Genomic DNA, 25,733 nt, shown 5'->3' with positions numbered 1-25,733 from the left:
GCAGTGGAAGGCAGAGAGAGCCTGGCATGCTCTGGTCCATGGGGTCGCGAAGAGTTGGACATGACTTAATGACTAAACAACAACAAAAATTTTAATAGCTAATGTTATGCATAGCATGTTCTCTTCCTCCCTCTAGAGGCCAGTTCTAGTAACTTCATAATTTGTTGTTTAGTCGTTTAGTTGTGTCCAACTCTTTGTGATAACTTCATCATTAGAAATATATATTTCTGAGATTTTTTCTTTTAATAGTTTTAATATTTTCAGACTGTGGATAAGTGAATCAGCGGACACTGATCCCCCAGATAAGGAGGTCCTACTGTGTATGTTTGTTACAAAAAAAACCTATTTACTGGAACCTGTGTGACCTAGAACGTGTTATTTCTCCGTTGTGTGTCCTCCCCAGCCCAGGTCTACCAGAATGACACCATGTTGTGTGAAGTCAGGGCACGGTTTGACTGGCCACTCACACGGTCCCCTTTTAGCCATCATCCCCATCGTGGCCCATCTCCTCCCTCTGGCTTGTCTCGCCCCAAAAGAGATTTACCTGACATTAATAGCAAGGTCAAAGGTCTGGTGGGCCTCGGGGCCTGTGCAGGTCTCTGGAACGGTGTGGACATCCAGGGCAAAAGGCGCATCGTCCTGGTGTGGCTGCACGTTGTATCTCAAGATGGTCTGGAAAAGAAGCACTGCATCGTCAATGTCGTCGTCTTAGAACTGTAGAGCTAGAAGAGACTCTTTGGATCAGGGAGTCCAGCCCCTGTCAAGGAGGCCCAGTGGGGAATCGAACTCCCAACCTCTGCAGCAAGAGGCCTAAATCTTACGTTGTTATGACTTTCTTTGTGGCAGGGTCTATACTTGGGCTGTGGAAAAATCCTGCCATTGGTGTGATTCTGGGTGGGACTGCCTGGTCTTAACAGGGTGAGGCAACAGTGTTTCTCCAGCTCCTTTGAGAGATTTCATTGCCAGCATGAGACCAATTGGGGCCTTTCCAAAACAGACCACTAGAGAGAGCCAGAGACCCATGTTATGCATAGCGTTGTTCACTATTAAAATAGTGTTTGCTGTAATCCACTTTTTTTGGCATCTGTGGGGGGCTTGGATCTAATCCACCATGGATAAGGGGGTCCTACTGTATATTCTCACCATGGAGTGAGCAAAGATATTGGGCAAAGGAACCAGGAGTGGGCTTATGGGGTGACCAATGTGAACGATTCACTCCAAAGTTTTAGAAGGAGGGACATCCTCAGCTCAGATCACCATGTCCTCTTGATAGAAACATAGGAAGCTACGTATTCGCGAAGGCTTTCACGGCCGGGATCTAATGGTTGTTCTGGGTTTTTTGGGCTTCTTGGCCGTGTTCTGAAGGTGGTTTTTCCTAACGCTCCGCCAGTCTCTGTGGCTGGCATCTTCAGAGGACAGCACTCTGTGCTCTGGTGTAGTTGGCTTGGGAGTGGAGTACATTTATGGCTGTGAGGTAGGCTTTTGTCTTTTTCTGTAGATGGGTGATTAGTGTGTCTTATCACAACAATACACCCACAACAAGACACACTAATCACCCATCTACAGAAAAAGACAAAAGCCTATCTCACAGCCATAAATACTCCACTCCCAAGCCAACTACACCAGAGCACAGAGTGCTGTCCTCTGAAGATGCCGGCCACAGAGACTGGCGGAGTGTTAGGAAAAACCACCTTCAGAACACGGCCAAAGAGCCCGAAAAACCCACAACAACCAATAGCTCAGAGGGCATCAGACACCCATCCACCCCCTTCCTTTTTTTGTCTTCCCCACTGGGCAAGAGGCCTTAGGTTTCCCACCCGTGCTTTTCGGTCGGTCACATGGCTTGATCCTGGAGCTGGCTCCCCCCCTCCCAACTTCTATCTGTTCTAGACAGTCTGGGAGAACTCACCTGGGAATAGGCGCAGCCGTCCCCGGTCACCTGGATGTCGTAGTCCCCGGGCACTTTGGGCAGCGCCTGGCACTGAAGGAGGAGGCGGTTGGTGCTGTCCACCTGGAATTGCTTCAAGACGTTCTCTCCAGAAGCGAGGGCTACTCCGGTGCCGGTGCTATCCTTGGAGAAGGTCAAGGCTCCGTACAGGGCGAGGGCCTGGAGGGCAACCACTGTATCCTGCAACCGAAAGCAAAGGGAGGGAGACTTTCCTAGAGATGTGGGGCTCACAGCCTAGATCCCAGTCACTGAAGAGGGAACATTAAGGCTCCTGAAATTGTAATTCATGAAAGCTTTCACGGCCAGGATCCGATGGTTGTTATAGGTTTTTCAGGCTGTTTGGCTATGTTTCTTGATCCGGAACACGGCCAAACAGCCTGAAAAACCTACAACAGCTCCTGTAATTCTTCACTCCAGAATCCCCCCAGTAGCTGGAATGCAGGAACTGAAACTGGAAAAAGTTACTACTTTGCTAAGCTCTGCCGTTCTACTGTTCGGCCACAGAAGGGTCTCAGCGAGGATTTGAAACACACATAATGAGAGAGAGCCAAGAGAACTGAACTTCAGCTGTGTTTCTATGAGGGCCTGACCTGAAAGTGGACATTATAAAGCCCAAGGAAGTTGATGAATGAAGACTGGCCAGCAACTTGTAGCTGAACATGCCCTAAAACAAGCTGGACATGAAATTCTATTTCAAAATGCTGAAGTACTGCACAACACCAGCAATCATTATGTTAGACTGCACAGGGAAGCCATTGAAATCCACAAACACCAGCAGAGCTTCAACAAAAAAGGAAAGTCTAAAACGCAACAAAGCCTGGCTCCCAGCACTGAAAAATATAGCCTGCAAAAGGTCAAGAACTCTACCCAGCCACAAGGACCGGTGATCACTGCACACAAAAGACCAGCTAATGACACCCATCAATCACATGGACAGATCATCTCTCCCCTTATCACAACAAAATTCACAACAAAAAACACGTTGATCACCACAATCACCCAATCTCCTGAAAAGGACAAAAGCTGATCCCACAGCTATAAATACTCAACTATCCCACAAACTGCAACAGAGCACAGACAGAGTTCTGACTCCTGTCCTCTGAAGATGCTGGCCACAGAGTGGCGAAACATTAGGAAAAGAAACCTTAAGAACACGACCAAACAGCCCGGAAAACCCACAACAACCATCAGATCCCAGCCGTGAAAGCCTTTGAGAATACATTGAAAATTGATTAGTTTGAAATGTGGGGCAGGAGGAGAGCTTAGCAGATACTCAGGGCTGCCAGAAACATCAACAAGTGGGTAGTAGACAAAATCCAGCCTGAACTATCTCTGGAGACGAAAGTATTGAGGCTGAGGCAGTCCTACTTTGAGCACCTCATGAGGATTCTTTGGAAAAGACAATAATTCAGGGAAAAGTGGAAGGCAGCAGGAAAAGAGAAGGACTGACTCCCTAAAAGAAGTCCCAGGCTTGCAGGGCAGTTGAGGACAGGAGCCCTTGGGGTCCTTTTAAGGAGAAAGATGTGGTAAAAATATTTTAAATAAATAAATAATTTTGGAGAGTAGGGTTGCCGTGACTCTGAGGCAGATGAGCAGCCCATAACAGCCACGCCGGAGTAGCTCTGTCAAGCTGAAGGCCAACCATGGAGGGTCAACTATGGCCCAGGAAGGCCAGAAGCCTCTCAGCCGTAGGCCCTCCGAGCTGCCCAACTCCGTCAGAGGCTGAGGGCAGCCGCCCTGCGCCTGGCCTGACGGTGAGGTCAGGAGGCTTAGAGGGGCTTTGACGGGCAGCCTGTCTGGCAGAGCCCCTCCCGAAGGAAGGGACGGGGCAGCTTGGCTGCTCCCTCCGTCTCTCGGGGACATCCCCTGGTCCTTCGTGGATGGACGGACAGACAGACAGACGGACAGACGTTTACCTGCGTAGAAGAGAACCCGCCCGTGGGATTCTGTTGCTTGCTCAGCCACTGGACCGTGTGGGCGGCTTTCGTCAGATCCTCCTGGGATGGTGCCGGCTGTTTGGTCAACCTCGCGAGAAGCACATAGGAGGTCATCTCCACCTCAGCCGAAGGAGCGCGGGGACGATAGAAGGCAAAGTCAGGCTGATTGTCTTCCTTCCCGGGCCTCTGCCAGTGAATGGAGCCATCATCTTCGGAGGCAGAAAAGAACCGTCAGTCTGTGGCTCAGCCCAAGCCCGGAGCGGAGCTGGCTCTCCCATGAGGCACAGTGAGGCGGTGGCTTCATGTGGCAGAAACCACCACCACCCCTCGGGAAGGCCTCTACCGCTTCGGACAAGCCCTGCTGCAGCAGGCAGAGCTTTTCAGAACCCAAACTGGGAAATCGTGACTTATCAGCAACAGGGGGAGCTGGCTGTAACTCGTTATTTTTGGGGAATAATGAAGTGATGCTCCAGGAGGAATGTTAAGGAGCAGCAACGGTTATTTGATGGATGTCACAAATAGTCCTCCTAGACTTTCAGAAGTAACTTTAAAAACGCATGTGGGGGAACTTCTTTTTTTAAAGCTTTGGACAAGAATTTTTGAAGCTCTGTGTCCTTCTGTTATCAATCCTGGCTTCCCTTCCCCAAGAAACAGAACGTTAATAGAAAAGGTACGAGCAGCACAACAAGAAATGGGCTCCGTCGCTTTTTCAGCTCAGTGGTGGGTAAGGAGACAGAGGAGTTATTTCTCCAATCATTGTAATGAACAAATGAATTGGAATAATAAGCAGATCGGAATAAGGCTGCCCCCTCCAGAGGCGTCTCGTTCCCAGAGGAGTGGGTGGCTGCCCTGGGTGACGGCCTGCCCTGCACAGCTGGGTTGGTGTTGTCCCAACCCCACATGCTGCATCCAGGAGGTGGGCCTTCCCTTTATTTATTTATTTATTTAAATTTATTTATTTATTTATTTATTTATTTATTTATTTATTTATTTATTTATTTGTTTGTTTGTTTGTTTGTTTGTTTGTTTGTTTGTTTGTTTGCTTGCTTGTTTGTTTACTTGTTTGTTTGTTTGTTTGTTTGTTTGATTTCTATCCTGCCCATTTCCTCGTCCTTGTCCGCTTTGCGTGGAGCCCCCCCAGCTTGCCCACCTCCGAAGCCCCGTTCCCTGAAGTCGTCGAAAGACCACCTCCCTTGACCAAGGCGTGGCTTCTCACCTTCCTTCACCGCCACCTCGTCCAGGAGGCGCAGCATCTCGGCTCGCTGGTCTTCCTTCCCGGCCAGCGCAAAAGCGTACGCCATCAAGGCCCGGGTGTAGACGTGGACCTCCTTGGCCTGAGCTGCCGTCTCCAGGCAGAACAACGCATTGCGCACCAGGGAGTGCTGAGGGGAGAGAGAGAGAGAGAGAGGCAGTGAGGCCCAGCTAGGTTGACAGGTGTTGTGGGTGAGCATATTGTTTTGAAATGTGTTGGTTTAGTTGCAGGGGTTCCCAACCTTGGATCCCCAGATGTTCTCAGACTGCAACTCCCAGAAGCCCTGGCCAGCACTGCTAGCGGCAAAGGCTTCTGGGAGTTGCCGTTCAAGAACGTCTGAGGACCCAAAGTTGGGAATCACGTCTGAGGGAAGGGATGAGCGAAGTGCATAAAAGGGTGGCAAGAAGGCTTATGACTTGCTGGGAGTGAAACCAAGAGTTTAATAATAATAATAATAATAATAATAATAATAATAATAATAATAATAATAATAATAATAATAATAATAATAATAATAATAATAATAATAATAATAATAATAATAGCCATCTTTCTTTAAAAATAAAAGAACGCAAGAAGAAACAAGCTGGATCGGACTGAGGCCTTGCTTAACGGCAATAATCCGTTCCAGGAAAATCGTGTTAAGCGAAAATGTCGCAAAGCGAAAATAAAAAACCCATTGAAACGCATTGAAAACCGTTCAATGTGTTCCAATAGGGTAAAAACTCACAGTCCAGCGAAGATCCTCCATACGGCAGCCATTGTCGGCGCCTGTATAGTGAGGAATCCATCCCTAAGCACAGCGGGGAGCCATTTCAATTACCTGGTGCCATTTTGAAACCGCCGATCAGCTGTTTAAAAAACATCGTTTTGCAAAGAATTGGTTCCCGAAGCAGGAAACCGATCATCACAAAGCGAAAAAACCCTATTTAAACCATTGTTTTGTGATCGCAAAAGGGATAGCAAAAACATCGTGAAGCGGATTTGTCGTAATGCGGGGTAAACGTAAAGTGGGGCACGACTGTAACTCCCTCCCACTGGAGGCCAGGCTGGCCCCATTTTTGCTTTCCCTTAATGACTGGCTGCCTGAGAGACCTTTTAAAATGGATTGTTGTGCCTTGCTGCTTTTAAATATGTTTTTAGTATTGATTTTATTTACTGTTTTTAATATTGTATTTGTTAAATTCTTTTTAAATACAGTATATGCCACCGTACAAGGCGACCGGCCATATAAGACGACCCCCCCAAAATGCGGTGCCAGAAATTCACGGCCAGCGGGGAGGGCAAGGAAGAGGCTGGGGGGGGCAGTGGCAGGAGGAGGAGGAGGAGGAGGAGGGGAAGCAGGGGGTGGCGGGCAAGCGCGCGTGCCGCTGGATCAGCGGCGCAGGGCCGCGGCCAGCCCGGCAGCGGGCTCTGGCCACTAAGGCATGGCAGGCTGTGCTTCCCTCCCTCCATCCAGACTGCCTGCCCGTCTGCCTGCCTTCCTCCCCGGTCAGCACGGCCCCGCATCACTCACTCGGCGGTGGCGGCTCCTTCCTGGCCCAAATGAAGTGCACCCGACGTACAAGACGATCACCCCACTTGGAGGCATGTTTTTTGGGCCTCAAAAGTCATCTTGTACGATGGCATATACGGTATTTGTGTATTTACTGACTTTAGCTTTTGAATATTATGCTTTTAGTGATGGAAGCTGCTTTGGGTCCTTTTAAGGAGAAAAGGGGAGGGGGAAATATTTTAAATAAAGTAAATATATTGCATCATCCTCATCATCAGTGGGAATACAGTGGTGCCTTGCTTGATGAGGATAATCCGTTCCAGCAAAATCGCTGTAGAGTGAAATCCTCGTCAAGCGAAATAAAAAGCCCATTGAAATGCATTGAAAACCGTTCAATGCGTTCCAATGGGCGAAATACCTGCTCGTCCAGCAAAGATCCTCCATAGGGCAGCCTGTTCGGGTGCCTGTTCAATGAAAAATGCCTCCTAAAAACAGTGGGGAGCCATTTTGAGCAGCCAGCAGCCATTTTGAAAACCCGACGATCAGCTGTTTTGATCATCGTAATGTGAAGAATCGGTTCCCGAAGCAGGGAACCGATCATAGGGAAGCGAAAAAAGCCCATTAAAACATCGTTTTGCAATTGCAAAAACATCATCGTGAAGCGGATTTGTCATCAAGAGGGGTAATCATTAAGTGGGACACCACTGTATTTGGATGCCACACTGAACCAGAGTTTTTGAGAAGGTTGGCTCACTGTGAACAGAGGCAGGATGCTGGTACCCCATCCCTCCCAGTGGAGGAAAGAGCAGAGAAGTGCATAAAAGTTACTTCTTTTGGACCACGCCCCACAGAATCACCAGGCCGCATGGTTTGCTGAGGTATTTTAGGAGTTACAATCCAAAGAAGGAATGTCTCTCCCGGCTCTGAGCTAAATGAACTGTAGGAAAGAGATCTCCAGAGAAGAAACCAGACATGGAAAAAATGAATTCAGTGCCGCCACTTTTCACTTCTGGCTACATGGGAAGCCCCCCTCTGGCTTTCCCAAGGTGGGGGGGCTCCGGATGGGAGAAAAGGAGGGAGAAGTCGGGCCCTTACCGTGACAGGCAGCGAAGACTCCAGCAAAGCAATGGTGACGTAGGCCGAGAAACTGAACTCATCATCCACCCCACCCTGGAACAGAGAAGGAAAGGGGACGGCAGCCATCAGCTCCAGGCACATCCCAAGGGCCACCCCCTCCCTCTTGTTCTCAGGACCGGCTTTCTGCAGCCTTCACCCTCCGGCAACAACAAAATGCGGAAGGGCGTATTTCCACAGGACAAAATTACAGCTGTTTGATACCCTTTCTTATTCTAAGGCAGTGGTTCCCAACCTTGGGTCCCCAGATGTTCTTGGACTGCAACTCCCAGAAGCCTTTGCTACAAGCTCTGGGGACCCAAGGCAGAGAGCCCCTCTTCTCAGGGATCCTGGGGTTTGTAGTTCTTTTGAAGTCTTTTGAATTCTCAAGGCAGTTCAAGGGTCATATGCATGGGAGGGGACAATCCTTAGTCAACGACAACTCCCAGGATTCCCTAGAGTAGACTTAGTAAAAATACTATGAAACAGACATGTAGACAAGATTAACTCTTAAAATTATCGTACTTCCGTAAGAAGTACAATAAGTCTACAGCTTTGAGGAAAGAAGACTGAGGGGAAATAGGAAAGCCCTTTTCAAATACTTGGAAGGTGGAAATACAGAGGAGGGGAAGGATCGGTTCTCCATCATCCCAGAGTGCAGGACACGTCACAATGGGCTCAAGTTACAGGAAGATGGATTTCGGCTGATTATCAGGGAGAAAAAAGGGCGCTTAACTGTTAGAGCAGTACGACAAAGGAACCAAGGACCTCAAGAGGTGGGCGGGTGCTCCAACATTTTAGAGGCCTTCAAGAGAAAGGTAGACCACCACCTAGCAGATCTCCTTTAATTCGCATTCCTGCATTGAGTGGAAGGTTGGACTCCAAGGCTTCATTCATAGGCCGCTCCCAACCTCATGATTCTACTGTTTCCTGTGATTCAATGACATGCCCTAATTTAATCCTGGATACCCAAGGTAGGAGGACCACTTCAGGGACATCTCCAAAATATGTCAGCACTGTTCATCCTTCCTTTCATGATGTTTCCCGCAACAGATAGGGCCCGCCTGGTACCTTCAGAGCATTGTTGAGGAGGGTTCCCGTGGTCCGGAAGCAGCCGTTCTCCTTCTGCCGAACGGCCAGCCAGGCCTGAGCATTTGTGATGTGCTGTTGTTCCACATAAATCTGGTGACTTGCCCGAGCAAAGGACTTCATCACAAACGCCGTTAACCTGTGATATAACCCCCACCCAAATCGTTAGTGATTGATTGACTGACTGACTGATTGATTTCCATTCATTCATAGAGCTATCCTGGTTTTCCAGGCCCCATGGTACCCCTTACCTATCCGCATCACCAAAATCATGGTGGCTTTCTCTTTTCCCTTCCCTTGATTCGTGTGTTACTCCTCCTTCAAGTTTTAAGAATGCCACATTCTTGTTAACGATAAAATTACAGTAGGACTGTGGGGTTAGTACCCAAGGTTTCACTTATCCGCTGCTTCAAAATATTAAATAAAAATCACAGAAATATGTATTTCCAGGATGTAGTACCAAAACTGGTCACTAGAGGGAACTAGAAACTGTGAAATATATAGGGTTTGCTATATCCATGGTTTTCATCATCCGTGGGAAGGCTTGGAACTGATCCACTACAGATACAACAGTCCTACTCTAATTAGAAAGCAACTGTAAATAACTTTTGGAATGAAGGTTTCCATCAATAAGATCCATTCCCAATATAAATTAGTAAGACTTTCATTCCTGTGGAAAAGAATTAAATCTAAGTTGCTATGTCTAGCAAACTATGTACTTTCAAGCTCTGTGCTTTTTTAGTTGGAAACTTTTTCCTCTTTATCTACTGGGTTGTGAACTGATTTCATGAGTATTTTCCCACCAACCGCACAACATTCCTCCTACTTTGATTAATACTGTGACCTTTCCTGTAACTCCCTGTGTTTCATTCAACCATTTTGCCTTGCTTTTTTCCCCGGGGAACGGAGTTTAGCGCTACACTGCTTCCATTTCTGTGGCAGAAGCGCCAACTGGAAGCCTTCAATGAGCATTCGAAAGCCCTTGAAAAACCCAGTCCCATCAGGGAAGCCCCAGAAGAGAAGTTACTTTCTTTCATTTCATTAAAAGGATTTCTTAGGCAGGCCTTAAAAAGAAGTACAGTGGTGCCCCGCATAGCGATGATAATCCGTGGAGCAAAAATCGCTGCAAAGCGATTTCGTCGCTATGCAAGTTTGAAAAGCCCATAGGAATGCATTGAAACCCCTTCAATGCGTTCCTGTGGGCTTAAAACTCACCTTAATGCGAAAATCCTCCATACGGCCGCCATTTCCACTGCCTGGTAAGCAAGGAATCAGTGCGAAAACACAGTGGGCGGCCATTTTGTTTACCTGGCGGCCATTTTGGAACTGTCAATCAGCTGTTAAAAAATCATCGCTTTGCGATGATCGGTAAGCGAAACAGGGTACCGATCATCGCAAAGTGATTTTTCCCCATAGGGCAGATGTAAAACAAAAGCGATCGCAAAAAATCGTCGCTATGCGGTTTCGTCGTTAAACAGGGCGGCCATTAAGCGAGGCACCACTGTACTGCATTTTTCTTTAAAAGGTCTGTTTGGATGTGAATCCTCGTAAAACAGACACTATGGTCACCAAGAGGCAAAAAAGAGAGTTATCCAGTGTACGGTTGGGAATAGTTTGCTAAGAATCACTAAGAGTTTGATTTTGCCAGCTTTGGTCATTTCAGCAGGCCTTGCCCATTCGTTCATTCATTCATTCATTCAACTTATATCCTACTCCCACTCATGCCAAGGCACCATTCTAGGAGGTTACAAAAATATCATACAAGACAAAATAAGCATTAAAGGGAGTTTGCCAATCACCTGGAAGGAACAGATGGCACAGACGAATCAGATAAAAACCAGAGACGATGGAGGAAAAGGGGGTGGGGGGAGCAAGAGTGATCAGCTAAGGCTGGTGTGGAAAGCCTCCCTAAAAAGCTATGTCCTTCGTTCCCGCCTAAATATCAAGAGGGGAGGGGGCAAGGTGGAGCTCCTTCCTGAAGCTGTTTCCTTAAGGTTGGAGCCACTCCTGAAAAGGCACCACCTCGAGCAGAAGACTTACGGGCCCCCCTCAGGGCGGCCCCTGGAGGAGCCTCGACTGAGATGATCTTGTCAGCCGGGTCGATGACATTAAGGAAAGATGCCCCGATGAGTAACACAGGAGACGAATACGAAGCTCCCCTTTCTGCTTGGAACTTCTTACTTTCAAGCCCTGCTATCTCTTAGCTTTCCCGGATTCTCCCAGGAATTCACCCCCACCCCACCCCCCACACCCACGGCTTTCTACTTAAGGCTAACATTGAGACTCTCACCAGGCATTTCCGGGCTCCTGGTAATGTTCCCCGAAGGTGCTGTAGGAGCCGTCAGAGTGCTTGTAGTTCAGCTGCCTCTGATAGCCTGAAAGGGAGAATGAATATCATGATTTATTTATTTATTTAATTGTTTGATTTATATCCCGCTCATCTGGTCAGATCGACCCCTCTGAATGAACATGATCATGCTGGGCTGATTAAGAAAATATGACAGGACACCCATATCCATGGGATCACTGTCCGCTGATTCACTTATCCACAGCCTGAAAATATTTTAAAAATCCTAGCAATATAAAATTTTAAAGGTGAGATTACCAGATCTGGCCACGAGAGGGAGACAGAGGCCATGCTATGTATACTATTGGCTCTTAAAATAGCGTTCAATGTAATGTGTGTTTTTCAGCATCCGCAGGGAAGCCTTGGAACTGATCCCCCGTGGATATGGGGGTCCTACTGTACATGGCCCAGGGAACTCCAGGGAAAAGAAGAACAGAGGCACCCTCCCTCCTCCAGAGCCCGAGAGCCTCCTTACCAGCCACAAGGTAGCCGATGGCCTTGGATTTCACAGCTTCCGTCAGCTGCCCGGTGTGATTCAGGTAGTCTACGATGTAGATGTTGGGGGCGAAAAGGGCCATGTTTTGCTCCCCGCATCCGTAGGGCATCTGGAGAAGCTGGTGCAGATTCTGGATCGCATTCCCCAAAATGTCACCTAAAGGGGTGGGAGAAACACATGAGAAAGTCAAAGAACCGACTCAGAGGATCAGAGAGCAGGAAGGGGGCTGGAAGGGCCTCGAGCCTCCAAAGGGCAGGAATCCAAACAGAGAGTCATCGAATGGCAGAGATGGAAGGGGCCTGTGAAGCCAGGAAGGGCTCAAAAGCCAACGGCTGTGAGGGAAAGCAACAGGCGACCAAGAAGGCGGAGACCTGTAGCCCCTGGAGGCTTGCACTTCAGGCGAAACCAGGGGGGCATCTGCACTGCTTAGGCTGAAGCCACTGTCCCCCTCCCTCCTCCAAGCTGGCCCACCCTTGGCTGCCTCCTTAGCCAAGATGGAAAGGGTCAGGATCCCTCCCCTCTGTTCCTCTCCTGCTGTGTGAAGGCTTGCTTGCCTGCCAGGGATGGAGGCTGGATGAAGGGCCCCTGTCCTCCCTCGGCTCCACCCACCTGCACTTTGTGCCGTCCACCGCACTGACCGCCACGGGCAACGGCCACCCCTGCCCCCACGAAGCCAAGCCTCGTCTCTTCCTCTTTTTGTAACAAAGGCGTGCCACAAGGACAGTTTCAAAAGCATCCGGGGATTGTGCATAGATGAGGAGCCCCTGTCCTCTATCCTCTGCCCATCATCCTCCAACCTCCACCAACTCAGGCTCTGTGCCATCCACCACACTGACTACCACGGACACCAACCACCGCCACCTCTGCTAAGCTAAGACTTCCTCTTTTTGTAACAAAGGCGCACCACAATTTAAAAAGCCTCAAAAGGAGAGGGGAAAATTGACTTTCACAGAATTGTGATGTTGAAAAGGGCCTATAAAGGGATCGAGTCCAACCCCCTGCTCATTGCAGGAATACAAATCAAAGGAGTGCTGGAGCAATCATCACCTCTAGAGGTCACTGGTTCCATTGTTGTACTGCTCTAACAGTTAGGAAGTTTTTCCTGATATTCATCCAAAATTTGTCTTCCGGTCACTTCAGCTCATTAGTACGTGTCGTGCACTCTGGGATGATCAAGAACAGATCCTGCCCCTCCTCTGAATGACTACCTAGAGGAAAGGCAGGATCTGTTCTTGATCGTCCCAGAGTGCACGACACGTAATAATGAGCTGAAGTGACCAGAAGTTACCTTTTCTCGAGGCTAAACACGAAACCACTGAGCTATACAGCCAGCTAGCAAACAAACAAACAGAACAACAATATAGAACAGTAATAAAATCAAAGAGGACAAGGGAGAACAAACAATTGGTTTTCAAAAAATGAGAAATATCAGAAAAATGCACTGGAAAAGAGAAGGGCAAGAGAGATTGGGGGGGGGGAGGGTTTACGGGGAAGGCCACAGGTACGAGCAGCGCTTCTTCCAGAGACCTCCTCACTTACTCAGCACGCAGAAGGAGGCCCGGGCCGATCCCTCCACTACATTGCTTGGCAGCTTTAATGACACAGGGGTCGCCTGGGCACCTTCTGCAAAGGAAACAGGGAAATGTGATCATGCCTTCTGCCCTTCTTCCCCACTCCTGCGCTCTTTCCATGCCTCGCCTCAACCTAGTTTTTAAAACCTTCTTCTTCATAGAAGGAACCCTGGCGAGCCTCCCCTGCCCTGAGCCCTCCCTGGTTTGCCTGTGGAACATCCCACACCCTCTCGGCCTCCCAGGAAGGGCTACGGCTCTGCGGAAGAGCATGTGCGTTGGATGAGGAAGGGTCCAGGATCCATTCCCGGCATTTCCAAGGCTGGGAAGAATCTCCAGCCTAAAACTCCGGAGAGTCTCCAATGATGAGTATAACCCTAACGATGAACTGGCTGGAGACAGAGTTCCGTCTGCAGATTGCATTGCATCTGCTAGATCATTGCTGATGCGATGAATCACTTCAATTAAATTTTTAAACTATTCTTCTTTGCCTGACTGTAGGCAGATTCTCAATTGGACATACACAGGGAAGGAATTGTTTTTAAAGCTTAATTAAAGTGATTCATTACACCAGCAATGATTTGGCAGATGTAAAACAAAATTCACTTCCCCTGACCCTCTGCAGAGGATCAGGGGAAGCATTTAAATGAACAAGGAATTAGCTAAAGGTTGATATGCTGTTCAGATGGGAGGAGCACACCGAATGGCACGTTGCTCCTCCTCCTCCTCCTCTAGATCTCGACCAACCCTTTGTAGCCCAGTCCAGCTGGCACCACAAGAGCCCACCTGGGTTACAGCCCAGCAGTAAGACTGCTTCCAGGGCAGGGTCAAGACATTTTCCTCTCTGGAGCAAAAGAGGAGATGGCATCTTCCTTCCATGGACAGAATCCAACCAGACCGTCTGTACTTGCGATGGGGGGACAGGACTCTGCACTGACCCGGAGGAAAGCAGGCTAGCTCATGGGGTGCAGGATAGGCTCTGCGACACACACACAACATTGTCCTCCAACAACGGGGAACAGAAGAGTGGCTACTGCCTCTACTGCCTCCCAGCATCTGCCCCCGGAGGCGGCTGCCTTGCTCTGCCTCATGACAGGGCAAACGCCCAGAGCAGTGGGACCCAGCGCTGTGAGGAGGCATTCCAGCGCCCCCCCCCATGAAGGCGATCAAGAGCGCTTGCAGGTGATGTAGAGTTTCAACAGCAACTGTGGCAGTGATGAGAACCTCCCTGGCAGCTGCTTACATTTTAATGGCAGCTGTGCAGCCCAATGGGTTGTGCATTTCCAGAACTGGCCACTAGAGGGAGACAGAGGTCATCCAATGCACATGGTTCACTATTATAATAATGTTCACTATTACAGTCGTGCCCTGCTTTATGATTACCCCGTTTAATGGCGAATCCGCTTGACGGTGAGGTTTTTGCAATCGCTTTTGCGATCGCAAAACTATGGTTTGAATGGTTTTTTTCCACTTTGCGATGATCGCTTCCCTGCTTTGGGAACCGATTTTCGCTTTACCGCGATCAAAATCATCTGATCGTCAGGTTTCAAAATGGCCGTCGGCTGAAGAAAATGGCCCCCCACTGTGCTAAGGGACGGATTCCTCGCTGCACAGGCACCGAAAATGGCCACCCCTATGGAGGATCTTCGCTGGACAGTTAGTTTTCGGCCCATTGGAACACATTGAACGGGTTGAATACAGCATGGAAAACTGCAAAGGTGCTGTAACTCCAATGAATGTTGAATATGAAAAAGAAAATGTTACCGGTCCTGAATGTGATATTGATTTGTATAGATCTTTAATTGGTAGTCTGTTATACCTTAGTAGATGGTCAAGACCTGACATATCTTTAGCAGTAAATTTATTGTCAAGAAATGTGTACAAGCCAAATGAAAAACATTGGCAATCTGCTAAGAGAGTGTTGAGATATTTAAAGAATAAACAATTATATTTAGAGCCAAAGGGAGAGTTAACCATAATTGCATACGCTGATGCTAATTATGGAAGTGATATCATAACAAGAAGGTCTACTTCAGGCATGACAGTACATTTAGGTGGAAGTTTAGTAAATTGGAAAACAGCAAGGCAAAAGTTTATATCTCTATCGTCTGCTGAATCAGAATATGCTGCACTATCGGAACTATGTATTGATCTTGTTTATTACAAACAATTAGCACAGGATCTAGGGATATTTTTACAAGATCCAATAACAGTTAATGAAAACAACCAGGCAGCCATTCAGATGGCAAATTCTCCAAACGTTAAAAGTAAATCAAAGTACACTGATATCAGATATCAAAATGTAAAACAAAACATAGAAAATGGATTAATAGAACTGATTTACTGTGAAACTGAAAAGAATATTGCTGACTGTTTAACCAAGGTATTAGGACCTACAAAGCATGAAAGAGCTTGTAACATGTTGGGATTAAAATGAAATGAATATGAATGTAAATATTTAGTGATGTGAAACATTGTAAACAATTTTAAAATGTATATATGTGTGAGTAAGAATTGAATTCAACAATTGGAGGAGATTGACAGGTTTAAATTAAACCTGGTGGAATTATTGAATACAATTCTGTAAGTATTTGTCAGGATCAGAGCTGTAGAAATATGTATAGCTAGAATTTATACAGCTGAGTTAATTGTGACAGCTGAGGAAGAAATCTCAGGATTGGATAATCCTGAGATAAAGCTAGCAGACCTAGCACACACACTCTGTGGGTTGGTTGGTGCTGTGTTGGAGAGATCCTGGAAGAAGCCGTGTCTTCGTGCTATATTGGAAGAAGAACTTTGGCTTCAGGACTGCTCATATGGTAAATGACTACTGAACTATGTACTCAGATGGGAGATTGTCAGGGATTTCCAAGGATCCCCATGTAGGGCCATAAAAGAATCATGTCTAAAACCTTGGGAAACCACTGACAGCCAGAGTTGACACTACAGAGTCTGACCCAGAGGAAGGCGGGTTCCTGTCTTGCTCCGTTCCTTAGACAACCAAGGCTGCGAAAGGAACAGAGTTTGGCAGTGGCTGGTACTTACTTGCGCTGCCAGCACAGTGCAGATTGCTGAAGACCACATCCTTCTCAATTCCTTCAGGCTGCAGGGAAGGAAAAAAACACTCAGAAAGGCAAGAGTGATGATGGGAATTTCTGAGGGGTACGAGACTGAAATAACACCTGCACTGAGAAGGAGTCGTGGGAAGTAAGGCCAGGATTCTCTTTTTTGGGTGGCTACTCCAACTCCGAGAATTTTTCAAGAATTCCCCAGGCAGAATCCAGGGATTCGCATCACCTACCAGTGCCCAGGAGATCTACCTTTCGCTCGCCTGGGGAAAGGCCTCGCTTCCAGGCTGCACGGCCTAGCTCTGGCCTCACTTCCTGCTCTTAAAGAAGAAGATGAAAGGAAGCTGCTGTGGTGCTTCCTGGGAAAAGGAGTCTTGCCAACTTTTTATGCTCTAGAGAAGGCATCTCCCAAAGAACTGCACCTCACGGGAAAGCAATGGGGAAAAACAGCACACATTTAAAAAAAGGAAGTACAAATGCCCCCTATGGATTAGTCCAGACTTGAAATGAAAAGGGAGTGGAAGAATGCAGAAGCAGAGTCCAGGCAAAATGTAACTGTTTGAGCAACAGCTCTCAGAGTGCCCCAGCCACCCTGGCCAAGGACTATAGTGGTGCCTCGCATTACGATGTTAATTCGTTCCAGCGAAATCGCTGTAGAATGAAAACATCGTAAAGCGATTTTAAAAAGCCCATAGAAACGCATTGAAACCCCTTCAATGCGTTCCTATGGGCTTAAAACTCACAGTCCAGCGAAGATTCTCCATAGTGCAGCCAAATTTGCTGCCTGTGCAGCGAGGAATCCATCCCAGAAAACAGCGGGCGGGGATTTTTTTTTTACCCGGCGGCCATTTTGAAACCGCCGATCAGCTGTGCTGATAATCGGTTAGCGAAACAAGGAACCGATCATCACAACGTGAAAAACCCCATAGGAAACATCGTTTTGCGATTGCTTTTACAATCGCAAAAACTTCATCGTGATGCGATTTCGCCGTTATATGAAGCACTCATCTTGCGAGGCACCACTGTATATGGGTGATTTCTGGTTCAGGAAAATCGAACTCCCAACCTCTGTCTTCACAGCCACGTACCTATCTAAACCCCTGAGCTTCCCCTGTACTTACCTCCACTAAAAGTGATTTGATAATCGTGTCTTTTCGGCCTCTGGTGGGTGTCTCCACAATCTCGTTCCCGCAGCGCTCTTCCGACGCGATGGCTTCTGCACTCGCCGTGAAGTTCACATGACCTACAACGACAACGACCAAAAATAGGGTGCGTCCTGGGCAGGTAATGGGAGGCTGGTGGGAAACGCTGAGGCCCATGGCGCCTCTTCTATCCCCTTTGACTTTCCCCCCAGCAACGGAAAAAAACTTTGAGGAAAAAGATGTGTTTATACAACAGCCCTTTCTTAAACCAAAGAGGTCAGGAGAGGGGAACGCTGCTCTGTGGCCCCAATCCTTCCGTCAATGATCAGGTCAGTCATTTAATTGGCTGGATAAAGTTACTGACCAATAAGAAAGGGAGGAAGGCCAGGTTGGGGGGGGTGAGTCAGAGCTCCAACCCACGGATTCCTGAATGGCACGTCCGCACCGGGATTCCATGGGTCGCATCCGACGGAGAGGATTCCCCGGATGGAAGCCTAAATATTTCCCCATCTTGGGCCGAGACAACAAAAATCAGGACTGTTTTTAACACTTCAGTTCACTGATGTTTAAAAGGGTTGCTGTTAATTGGACTTCTATCCCACCCACCTAATGGCGGACGGCTACTCTGGGTGGCTTACGAAGCCATGGTGGATCCAGGTGGCGGCTGGGGATGATGCCGGGGCATGCCGAGAAGCTGATGGGCGTCAGGATGAGTTACGTGTGTGCTAATCAACTGTTTATGCTTCGTAGTTATGTTTTTTGGTGCATAAGAGTTAAACATGGATTTTGAATTACACGGAGGTCTGGCACCCCCAACCCCAGCATAGTTGAAGGGAGCAGCGTACTGTATTTTAATGGGAGTTTTCGTGGACGAGTCTCCTTCCTCAAACACGCTGGCCTTGGGCAAGTTGCACAGTCCCAGGGCGCCCTCTAGAGGAAGGGAGGGGCGAACCATTTCTGAGTACTGTATGCTCTCGTTCAGGGATCCCCAACCTTTTTCATCCCTGGGGAAGACGGGGCACCCCCCACGCTCATGGGCATGTGCGAACGAGAGTGTGTTCTCTCTTGCGTGAATGAGCCCATGTATGCATGCACAAACAGCAGCGCTTCTGCGGGCGTGCACATGCGCAAATGGTGGTGCAGTGCTCGCACCACCGCACTGGAGCATACATGCATGCGCAAATCAGATGTGCAGGGCTGAGTGCATGCAAGGGGGTCGGAGGTCTGTCTCCCCAACCCTGTCCAGCTCAGGCCACAGACCACCACTGGGCCATAGACCGGGGGTTGGGGACCTCTGCTCTAGTTGGAAAACCCCAAAAAAGGGTCACCATAAGTCAGAATGGACTTGATGGCCAATGTGATGGAGGAATAAAGGTACAGTATCACCTGCTCCTGCAGATGTATTATTCCACAGCCTTGAAAGTTGCTAATTAGCTAGCATTTATGGGTCGTTGGGAGGAAGCGGGAGGCTCCACTGGCATGTTGACCACACAAACACAACAGCTGTGAAGAATGTTGAGGGCAGGGAAGCGCCTGCACCGGGTGCGGTGATTTCCCAGCCTTTTGTCTCCCAGATGTTCTTGGACTTCAGCTCCCAGAAATCCTGGCCAGCACAGCGAGTGGTGAAGGCTTCTGGGACTTGTAGTCTAAGAACATTTGGGGGAACACAAGATTGGGAACCCCGGGGTTTAAGGGTTGCAGCCTACCCAGAGATTTGGGGGTCACTCTCCAGGCCACCGTCTTCCGCTGGTTGGGACACAGGCAGTAGAATTCCTCTTCCTTTTCCACGGGGGAAGCCACGAAATCTGCCGAGGGGTCCAGAGCTATGCGGACCTGGCCACAAAAAAAGGGGGAGAGGGGAGGAGAGACGAGTGATAAAGTTTAGGAGGAAACTGCAAGGTTCTTTGTGACTTTCAGAGAGAGAGAAGGAAGAGGAAGGGCTGATCGAGGCCGGACACTGAATGGGCCAGAGGGATCAGAAGCACCCGGGGGGGGATGCAGGGGGGGAGGGTGCTGCTGCCAGAGGGGCCCAAAGACGCGGGTCAGGGTCCAACTGGACCCTTTGCTTAACAACTATTTTGGGGCGAGAGACTTTTCTCCTGCAAACCAGCCTTGCTTTATTTGGTGGCTTTGTGACTGAGGCTTCAGCCAAACAGCCACTGGCGTGGGTTGGAACTGGTGGGGCAGAAGTGGGGAGGAGAGCGAAGGGAGGTGCGTGGAGAAAAGGAGGGGGGGTTATATTTCTCAGCTCCTCAGCCATGCTGGGCCATGGGAAGGCCTCAGGAGTGGTGGGCCTGGGCCTGAAGGCATGCCTGCCTGCCTCTCTTTTTTCTCCCAAGGAGACATGTTCCCACCTGATCCTCTGTCCCTGCTTTCAAAGCCTGCCAGCGGACAATCATTCCCATTCGGCTCCAGTTTCTTGTTTGTGTTCCTTCTTCTCATATTTCTCTCCCCCTCTCTCACACACACACACACCTACTGACAGGGTGAGATCCTGGGGGTTCACCGGGAGGCAAGCAGAGGCACAGGATCTACACCCTTCCTCTGAGGGAATCAGGCAGGCAGGAATCATCTGTCCGATTCCTTTCAGGGCTCCTTTTGCCGGAAGGCAGCGGTTGCCAACCTGGGCTCCTCAAACGTTCTCGGGCGGCAGCAGCCTAAAACCCCAGGTGGCAGAGCTGGTGCCGAGGGCTTCTGGGCATCTTAGTCCAAGAACCTCTGGGGAACCCCAGGTTGGGAGCCCCTGCCCTATATATCTGGGAAGAGTGGCCTCGGGGGGGGGAATATAAAATGCGGGCTGGATTTTGCCCATTGGACAGCCAGGCTCCGATCTCTGAAGAAACAACAGAGCTCGGCTAATCCCTGGAAAGGGACGTTTCCTTTCAAACTTGTGTTTGAGCCTGAGAGGAGCAAAGGGAGGGCAGGACACGCGGCCATCGCTATCTGAAAAATCACCTAAATAAAATACACTGGCCCGAATCCTGAATGGTCGGTCTACACGTGCATAAGTAAAATGGCAAAAATTGTGGCAAGAAATCGAGGCTCGTTAACAAGCTGATGGCTGTTCCCAGCGGCATGTCTGATCCCACAATCAGGAATGACCTCAGGAATGCTACTAATTGGTCCTGAATTACGAGCAGCCATTTGCTGACCAGACTCGATGCTGTTTTCGTTTCCTAAGTCTCCATCCATGATAGGATTCTGGCTTGGGTTTCATTTCAGCTTTGGAGGAACCAAACTCCCCGCCTGACCAGAAGGGAAGGGCGCAGATGGGAAACGATCCGCCCTGGGCTGGGAAGCCTGCGACCTCCAAGAGGGTTCGAAGACGCCAACCCAGGAGGCTTTGCACGGGGCAAAGGGAGAGAGATCGGGCCTGAGGGGCCTGAGGAGGCCGAGGGGAGTCGCGAAGGATGTTGGGGGCCCCAAACCTGGATGCAGTGTGGCAAGTAGGTGAAGACGGTGCCCTTCAGGGTGAACTCTTCCCCCCGCACCACCGAGTAGGGCATGGTGAGGTCGAGGAAGAAAGGCTGCAGGGCCTGCAGGGTGGCGGTCTTCGCCAGGCCAAAGCCGGCACGGGTGGAGAGGCAGAAGGCTCCAGCCCTCCACTCGGTGATGGAGTCCGGGATGGTGACGGGCACGGAGACGTCGCCCTGAGCGAATTTGGCTGGGCCGGACTGTTGCTCGCTGGCTGGCTCTTCCTCGCCGCTGTGGAAGAAGACGAGAGGACAGGGAGATGAGGAGGAGGAGGAGGAGAGCTCACCGGACGCCAGGCTCAGCCACCTCCCTTGGAGGGACCGGCAGGAAACACAGAGGCTTTCCGTCTGAAGGGCAGCCCAGACGGGAGAGCGACCCGAGGCCTTCTGGAAGCCACCTCTCAAGATGGGCGGCACCTAGACTGCCGGCCTGGCAACAGGCAGAGATCTCCCCCAGGCGCCACCGCCTCCCTCCTCCCCTCAGCTGGGAGAGACGCTCCTCGGACCAAAAGCCCCGGTTCCCAATCTTGGGTAACCAAGAGGTGTGCTTGGACTACAAAGCCCAGAAGACCTTGCCATCCACTGCGGTGGCCGGGGTTTCGGGGAGTCATAGCACAAGAACCACCTGAGTTACCCAAGACTGGGAGCCCCTGGTTTAAAGTAATTCCTAATTTTGCTTCTATATACAGTGGTGCCCCGCATGACGACGACCCCGCTAAACGACGAAACCGCAGGATGGTGACTTTTTGCGATTGCTATAGAGATTTGCAAAACAGGCATTTCAGTGGGGGGAATTCCGCTTCATAACGATTTGGTCTGTGCTTCGCGGACCGTTTATTCGCAAGACGACGATTTTTACAGCTGATAGTCGGCTTTGCAAAATGGCTTCCCGCTGTTTTCCGGACCCATGCTTTGGAAGACAGCGATTAAAAACAGCTGATCGGCTCTCACAAAATGGCTGCCCTATGGAGGAACTTCGCAGGATGGCAAGGTATTTTCCCCACTGGAATGCATTAACCAGTTTTCAACGCATTCCAACGGGGAAACTGTTTTCGCATGACAACGATTTTGCTGTACAGCGATTTCAGGGGGAAAAATTATCATCGTCATGCGTGACACCACTGTACAAATGTTATTAGCATGTCTGGTTTATGCAAATCCTAGAATCACGAAGTGGGAAGGAGCCAAGAAAGCCACGGAGTCCAACCCCCTGCTGAAGATAGAAATGCGCATCAGGGGGTCGTCTACATTCCTCTTGAATGCCTCCCATGTTGGAGCGCTCGCCACTTCTCATGGTTATCTGTTCTTCTAACATTTCTGTTAGAAGGACTGCTCTCACAGATAAGAGGTTTTTCCTGATATCCACGTGAAATTTGGCTTCCTGTAACTTGAGCCCACTGGTGTGTCCTTTCCCATCTTCCTTTTCCTTACTGCCATGACAAAGGTGATTCACATCACAATAGCATCTCTATGAGGCTGGACTCATAGACCTATAGAGCAGGGCCCCCCAACCCCGGGTATGTGGCCCAGTACTGGGCACTGGCCCTGGCAGGACCAGACCACGTAGACCGACCCCTCCGCTGGCATCCCCTCCACACGTATGCACATACGCCCGCTGCACACATGCACAGACCACCCATGCACTGCCATCCATTCACATGTATGCACAGATGACCTGCCCACACCCGCATGGACACCCGCATGCTAAACGAGTCTGTGGTGTGAAAAAGGTTGGGGACCACTGCTATAGAGAACCTTCTGAGGTGGTGATTTCATTCCTGCCTTATTTTATTTATTTGTTAATTATTGGAGTCGACTGAGCCCATAATCGTTCAAAGACTGAGGCAAAGGAGGAGAGGATTAATGTGCCTGAAACCTGATGGACAGGTTGGCAGAGTTAAAATTAAAATGAGTTGTCGCCCTAAAGGGGACTAAAGGATTAACTAATTTGGGTATAATAGGCAAAAACAAAAGAAAAATAGAAGACAAACACCTTATGGCACCTTAAAAACTCACTGCTGTATTTTATTGTGAGCTTTCACAGACAAGTCCAATGTAGCAGGTAGTCCTTAAAGTGCCACAAGATTTTTGTCGTCTTCGTTTTCTTTTTGTCAGATATGGCAGCACAGACTAACACAGCTACTTCTTATAAAACATATTGGGATAAGACCCTGCAGAAGAAAAATAGTCAAAAGAAACAGCTTTCCTTCTCCAGTCAAGAAACGGTATAATCCAGACTGGACAGAACGGCGTCAGGCAGGGGATCAAAACTGCAGGATATGTGGATCATGTTCAGAAGAGGTGTGGCTTTGAAAGGGTTAAAGGTGGCCGCCTGACACGGAACGCATTTCCCTCCTCTTCAGGATTTTGGCCTCGGTCCTCGTGCAAGAACGGACATGGGTCTCTTCACTTCTCTAACATCTCATTTCGAAGCTGTCACTTGCTGGGATAAGGAATCCAAACGCTCAGAGGCTAAAATCCTGCTGCTGACCAGTCAGACCACCTCAGGCGGATGACATCGCCCGCTTCACAAGGCCTAACTTCATGGCCACTGGATTCCAGCCCCTGCCTCTTGGATACACACTTGCATAAGGACACCCACGGAAAACGGAGAGGTTTGCTAGGGATGGGGAAGGAGTTCCCCGTTTCTCTTTCTGTTTCAGAGAAAGGAGCCCTTTCAGGCTTCTGAGTCGCACCGAGAGGAGGTCTCCCCCTGGTCCTGACCATCTGCAGGTTTGCCAGGCTTGTGCAGAAAAGAGAAGCTGCTTCTGTTTTTTCTAGATTCTGGTGATTTTGTAGTATTCTTAAAAATGTGAGCGGCCCACATGCAAATAGTTTGGGGGAGGGAAAGACACACAGTCGGGCTTTGGTCGATGGGAGAGAAGGCAGAGCTTAGGAGCAAATGGAGGAGCCAAAGTGGCCATAAGTCAGGGAAGAAGCACTGAAAATGCATGGGAATTTCCATGAGGAACCAAATCTTGCAGCAAAAATGGGACGAAAATCTACTGTAACGCCACAAAATGCAATCCGAGAGAGTCTATAAATTTCTTTCTACGGCACTTTACTAGAGAACCTAGAGGCTCTCCAAGCCTCAGAGCTGCTTACTCACTTCACCACCGCGAGATTCCAAATCCACGTCTCGGGGAAGAGGCTTCTAACTGTCTCCAGTTGTGGCTCTGGTTGTAACCTTAAAGGTTCTGCAGCAAGCAGATTCGCTGAAACTTCTGGCATTCCTCTTCTAAAGGGCATGGGCTCTAGGAGAGGGAAGAGAGGATTTTTATTGGTTATAAAGGCTGCCTTCTAAGTTATCAACCATTGCAGAATGGAGGGATTTCCTGGCAGGGAAAACCATTGAATGAGACCATTGACATGGAATTGAGTAGACTGCAGATGGACATCGTTGCCCTGCAAGGGACGAGATTGCCAGACTAGGGATCTGTCAAAGAAAAAAAAATTCTGGTTGTTGTGGGTTTTTCGGGCTCTTTGGTTGTGTTCTGAAGGTTGTTGTTCCTAACGTTTCGCCAGTCTCTGTGGCCGGCATCTTCAGAGGACAGCAACAGGTTTATTCTCGGAGACTTTAATGCTAGAGTTGGTGCTGATCACAATTCTTGGCCCACTTGTTTAGGCTGTTTTGGCATCGGGAAGATGAACGAAAATGACCAACACTTGCTGGGGTTTTGCTATTATTATGGTCTTTGTGTCAGCAACACATTCTTTGATGCGAAGCTTCAACACAGAGTCTCCTGGAGACATCCAAGATCGAAGCATTGGCATCACCTCAATTTGATCCTCTAGCCTTCCTAGTATTACGATCACACACATTTATCAGGGTGCTGATTGCCCCCCCCATGGATTTTGTAGGGGCGGAGCAAGGGTTGCTATTGCCATAGGTAATCCCCGTTAAATACTAGTTCAGTCCAAAGGAGTAGGTCTACAAAAGAGAGGAGCTGTGAGTAAGAGATTTGAATCAGAAAGAGCAGGAGAGCTGATTTGCCTAGACCTGCTGTTGCCACTAGTCTGCCAACTTGGTCTAGGTATATTCCCTCTATGTTTGTGAGGGAGGGGTGACTCCACATTGTGAATTCATGCATATGCAATTGAATTGTTATTTTATTTTAGGACTTTGAAGACTCTGCATGTGAAGCTGATTCTTCGATGTTAGGGATACCCAGCCTGACTAAGGAAAATATCTTGGATTGGTTTTGCTCTGAATTTGAATTCAAAAGGGCCCTTGAACTTTGCAATTCCCCAAGCAACTCCATTATTAGTGCTGTTGCCGAGGACCTGGGTGCAGAAATTGTAACCTTTTGTTGTTATAATTGCTCGTGTTGTCTTTTATATAAGTGTGAATAAGAGACATGTTTTGTGAATCTGTGCTTGCAAAATTCATCAATAGTCAGCAAAGAGCCCCCACAGAACTTGAAAGGGTTACACATGCAATCCAAACTTGGCATCAGGTCAGCAAGCCTGTTACAGGGGCCACGAAAGTACTCGGGGTCCCCACGTGGCCCCTCACAGCCACAGCCTTACCAGCCTGTGTTTCAGAGGTAATTGGACTAGGTCAGGGTAAAGGAGGCAGAAAGCCTTGCAATTCACAAGAAACTAAGAAACTTTCCTGAACAGGAAGATCAGGCAGGAGGTGAGCTCTGTTTGGGAACACATTTTATTTATTTGGGGAGGTGTTTTTTCTAGCTTGACCTTTGCTTTCCCTGACTGCATGGTGTGAGGGAGTGGGGTTTAGCTTTAAATGAGCGTGAGCAGAAGTTTCTCTGATTCTATTTTTTAATCTGGTAAATAGGATAGCC

The 25,733-nt window shown here is 48.8% G+C and overlaps 1 protein-coding gene across 1 annotated transcript in view; it reads right to left on the bottom strand.

Annotated features, from left to right (window-relative positions):
• Nucleotides 1-25,733, bottom strand: part of LOC110071443 (alpha-2-macroglobulin) — a 71,874-nt gene that overhangs the window by 6,501 nt on the left and 39,640 nt on the right. The window contains exons 18-31 of the mRNA XM_072988495.2: nucleotides 24,038-24,182; nucleotides 20,884-21,160; nucleotides 19,162-19,288; nucleotides 17,435-17,556; nucleotides 16,291-16,348; nucleotides 13,217-13,300; nucleotides 11,657-11,833; nucleotides 11,125-11,209; nucleotides 8,817-8,973; nucleotides 7,728-7,802; nucleotides 5,102-5,267; nucleotides 3,865-4,094; nucleotides 1,910-2,128; nucleotides 545-672 (exon numbers count right to left, since the gene is read on the bottom strand). Of these exons, the coding sequence (XP_072844596.2) occupies nucleotides 545-672; nucleotides 1,910-2,128; nucleotides 3,865-4,094; nucleotides 5,102-5,267; nucleotides 7,728-7,802; nucleotides 8,817-8,973; nucleotides 11,125-11,209; nucleotides 11,657-11,833; nucleotides 13,217-13,300; nucleotides 16,291-16,348; nucleotides 17,435-17,556; nucleotides 19,162-19,288; nucleotides 20,884-21,160; nucleotides 24,038-24,182 (2,050 nt within the window). The remainder of the gene's footprint in view (nucleotides 1-544; nucleotides 673-1,909; nucleotides 2,129-3,864; nucleotides 4,095-5,101; nucleotides 5,268-7,727; nucleotides 7,803-8,816; nucleotides 8,974-11,124; nucleotides 11,210-11,656; nucleotides 11,834-13,216; nucleotides 13,301-16,290; nucleotides 16,349-17,434; nucleotides 17,557-19,161; nucleotides 19,289-20,883; nucleotides 21,161-24,037; nucleotides 24,183-25,733) is intronic.

The sequence above is a fragment of the Pogona vitticeps genome, chromosome 2, assembly GCF_051106095.1.
Source record: "Pogona vitticeps strain Pit_001003342236 chromosome 2, PviZW2.1, whole genome shotgun sequence".
NCBI classification, from domain to species: domain Eukaryota; kingdom Metazoa; phylum Chordata; class Lepidosauria; order Squamata; family Agamidae; genus Pogona; species Pogona vitticeps.
The sequence above is the reverse complement of the archived record's forward strand: the minus strand, read 5'-3'. Positions and strand labels throughout refer to the sequence as shown.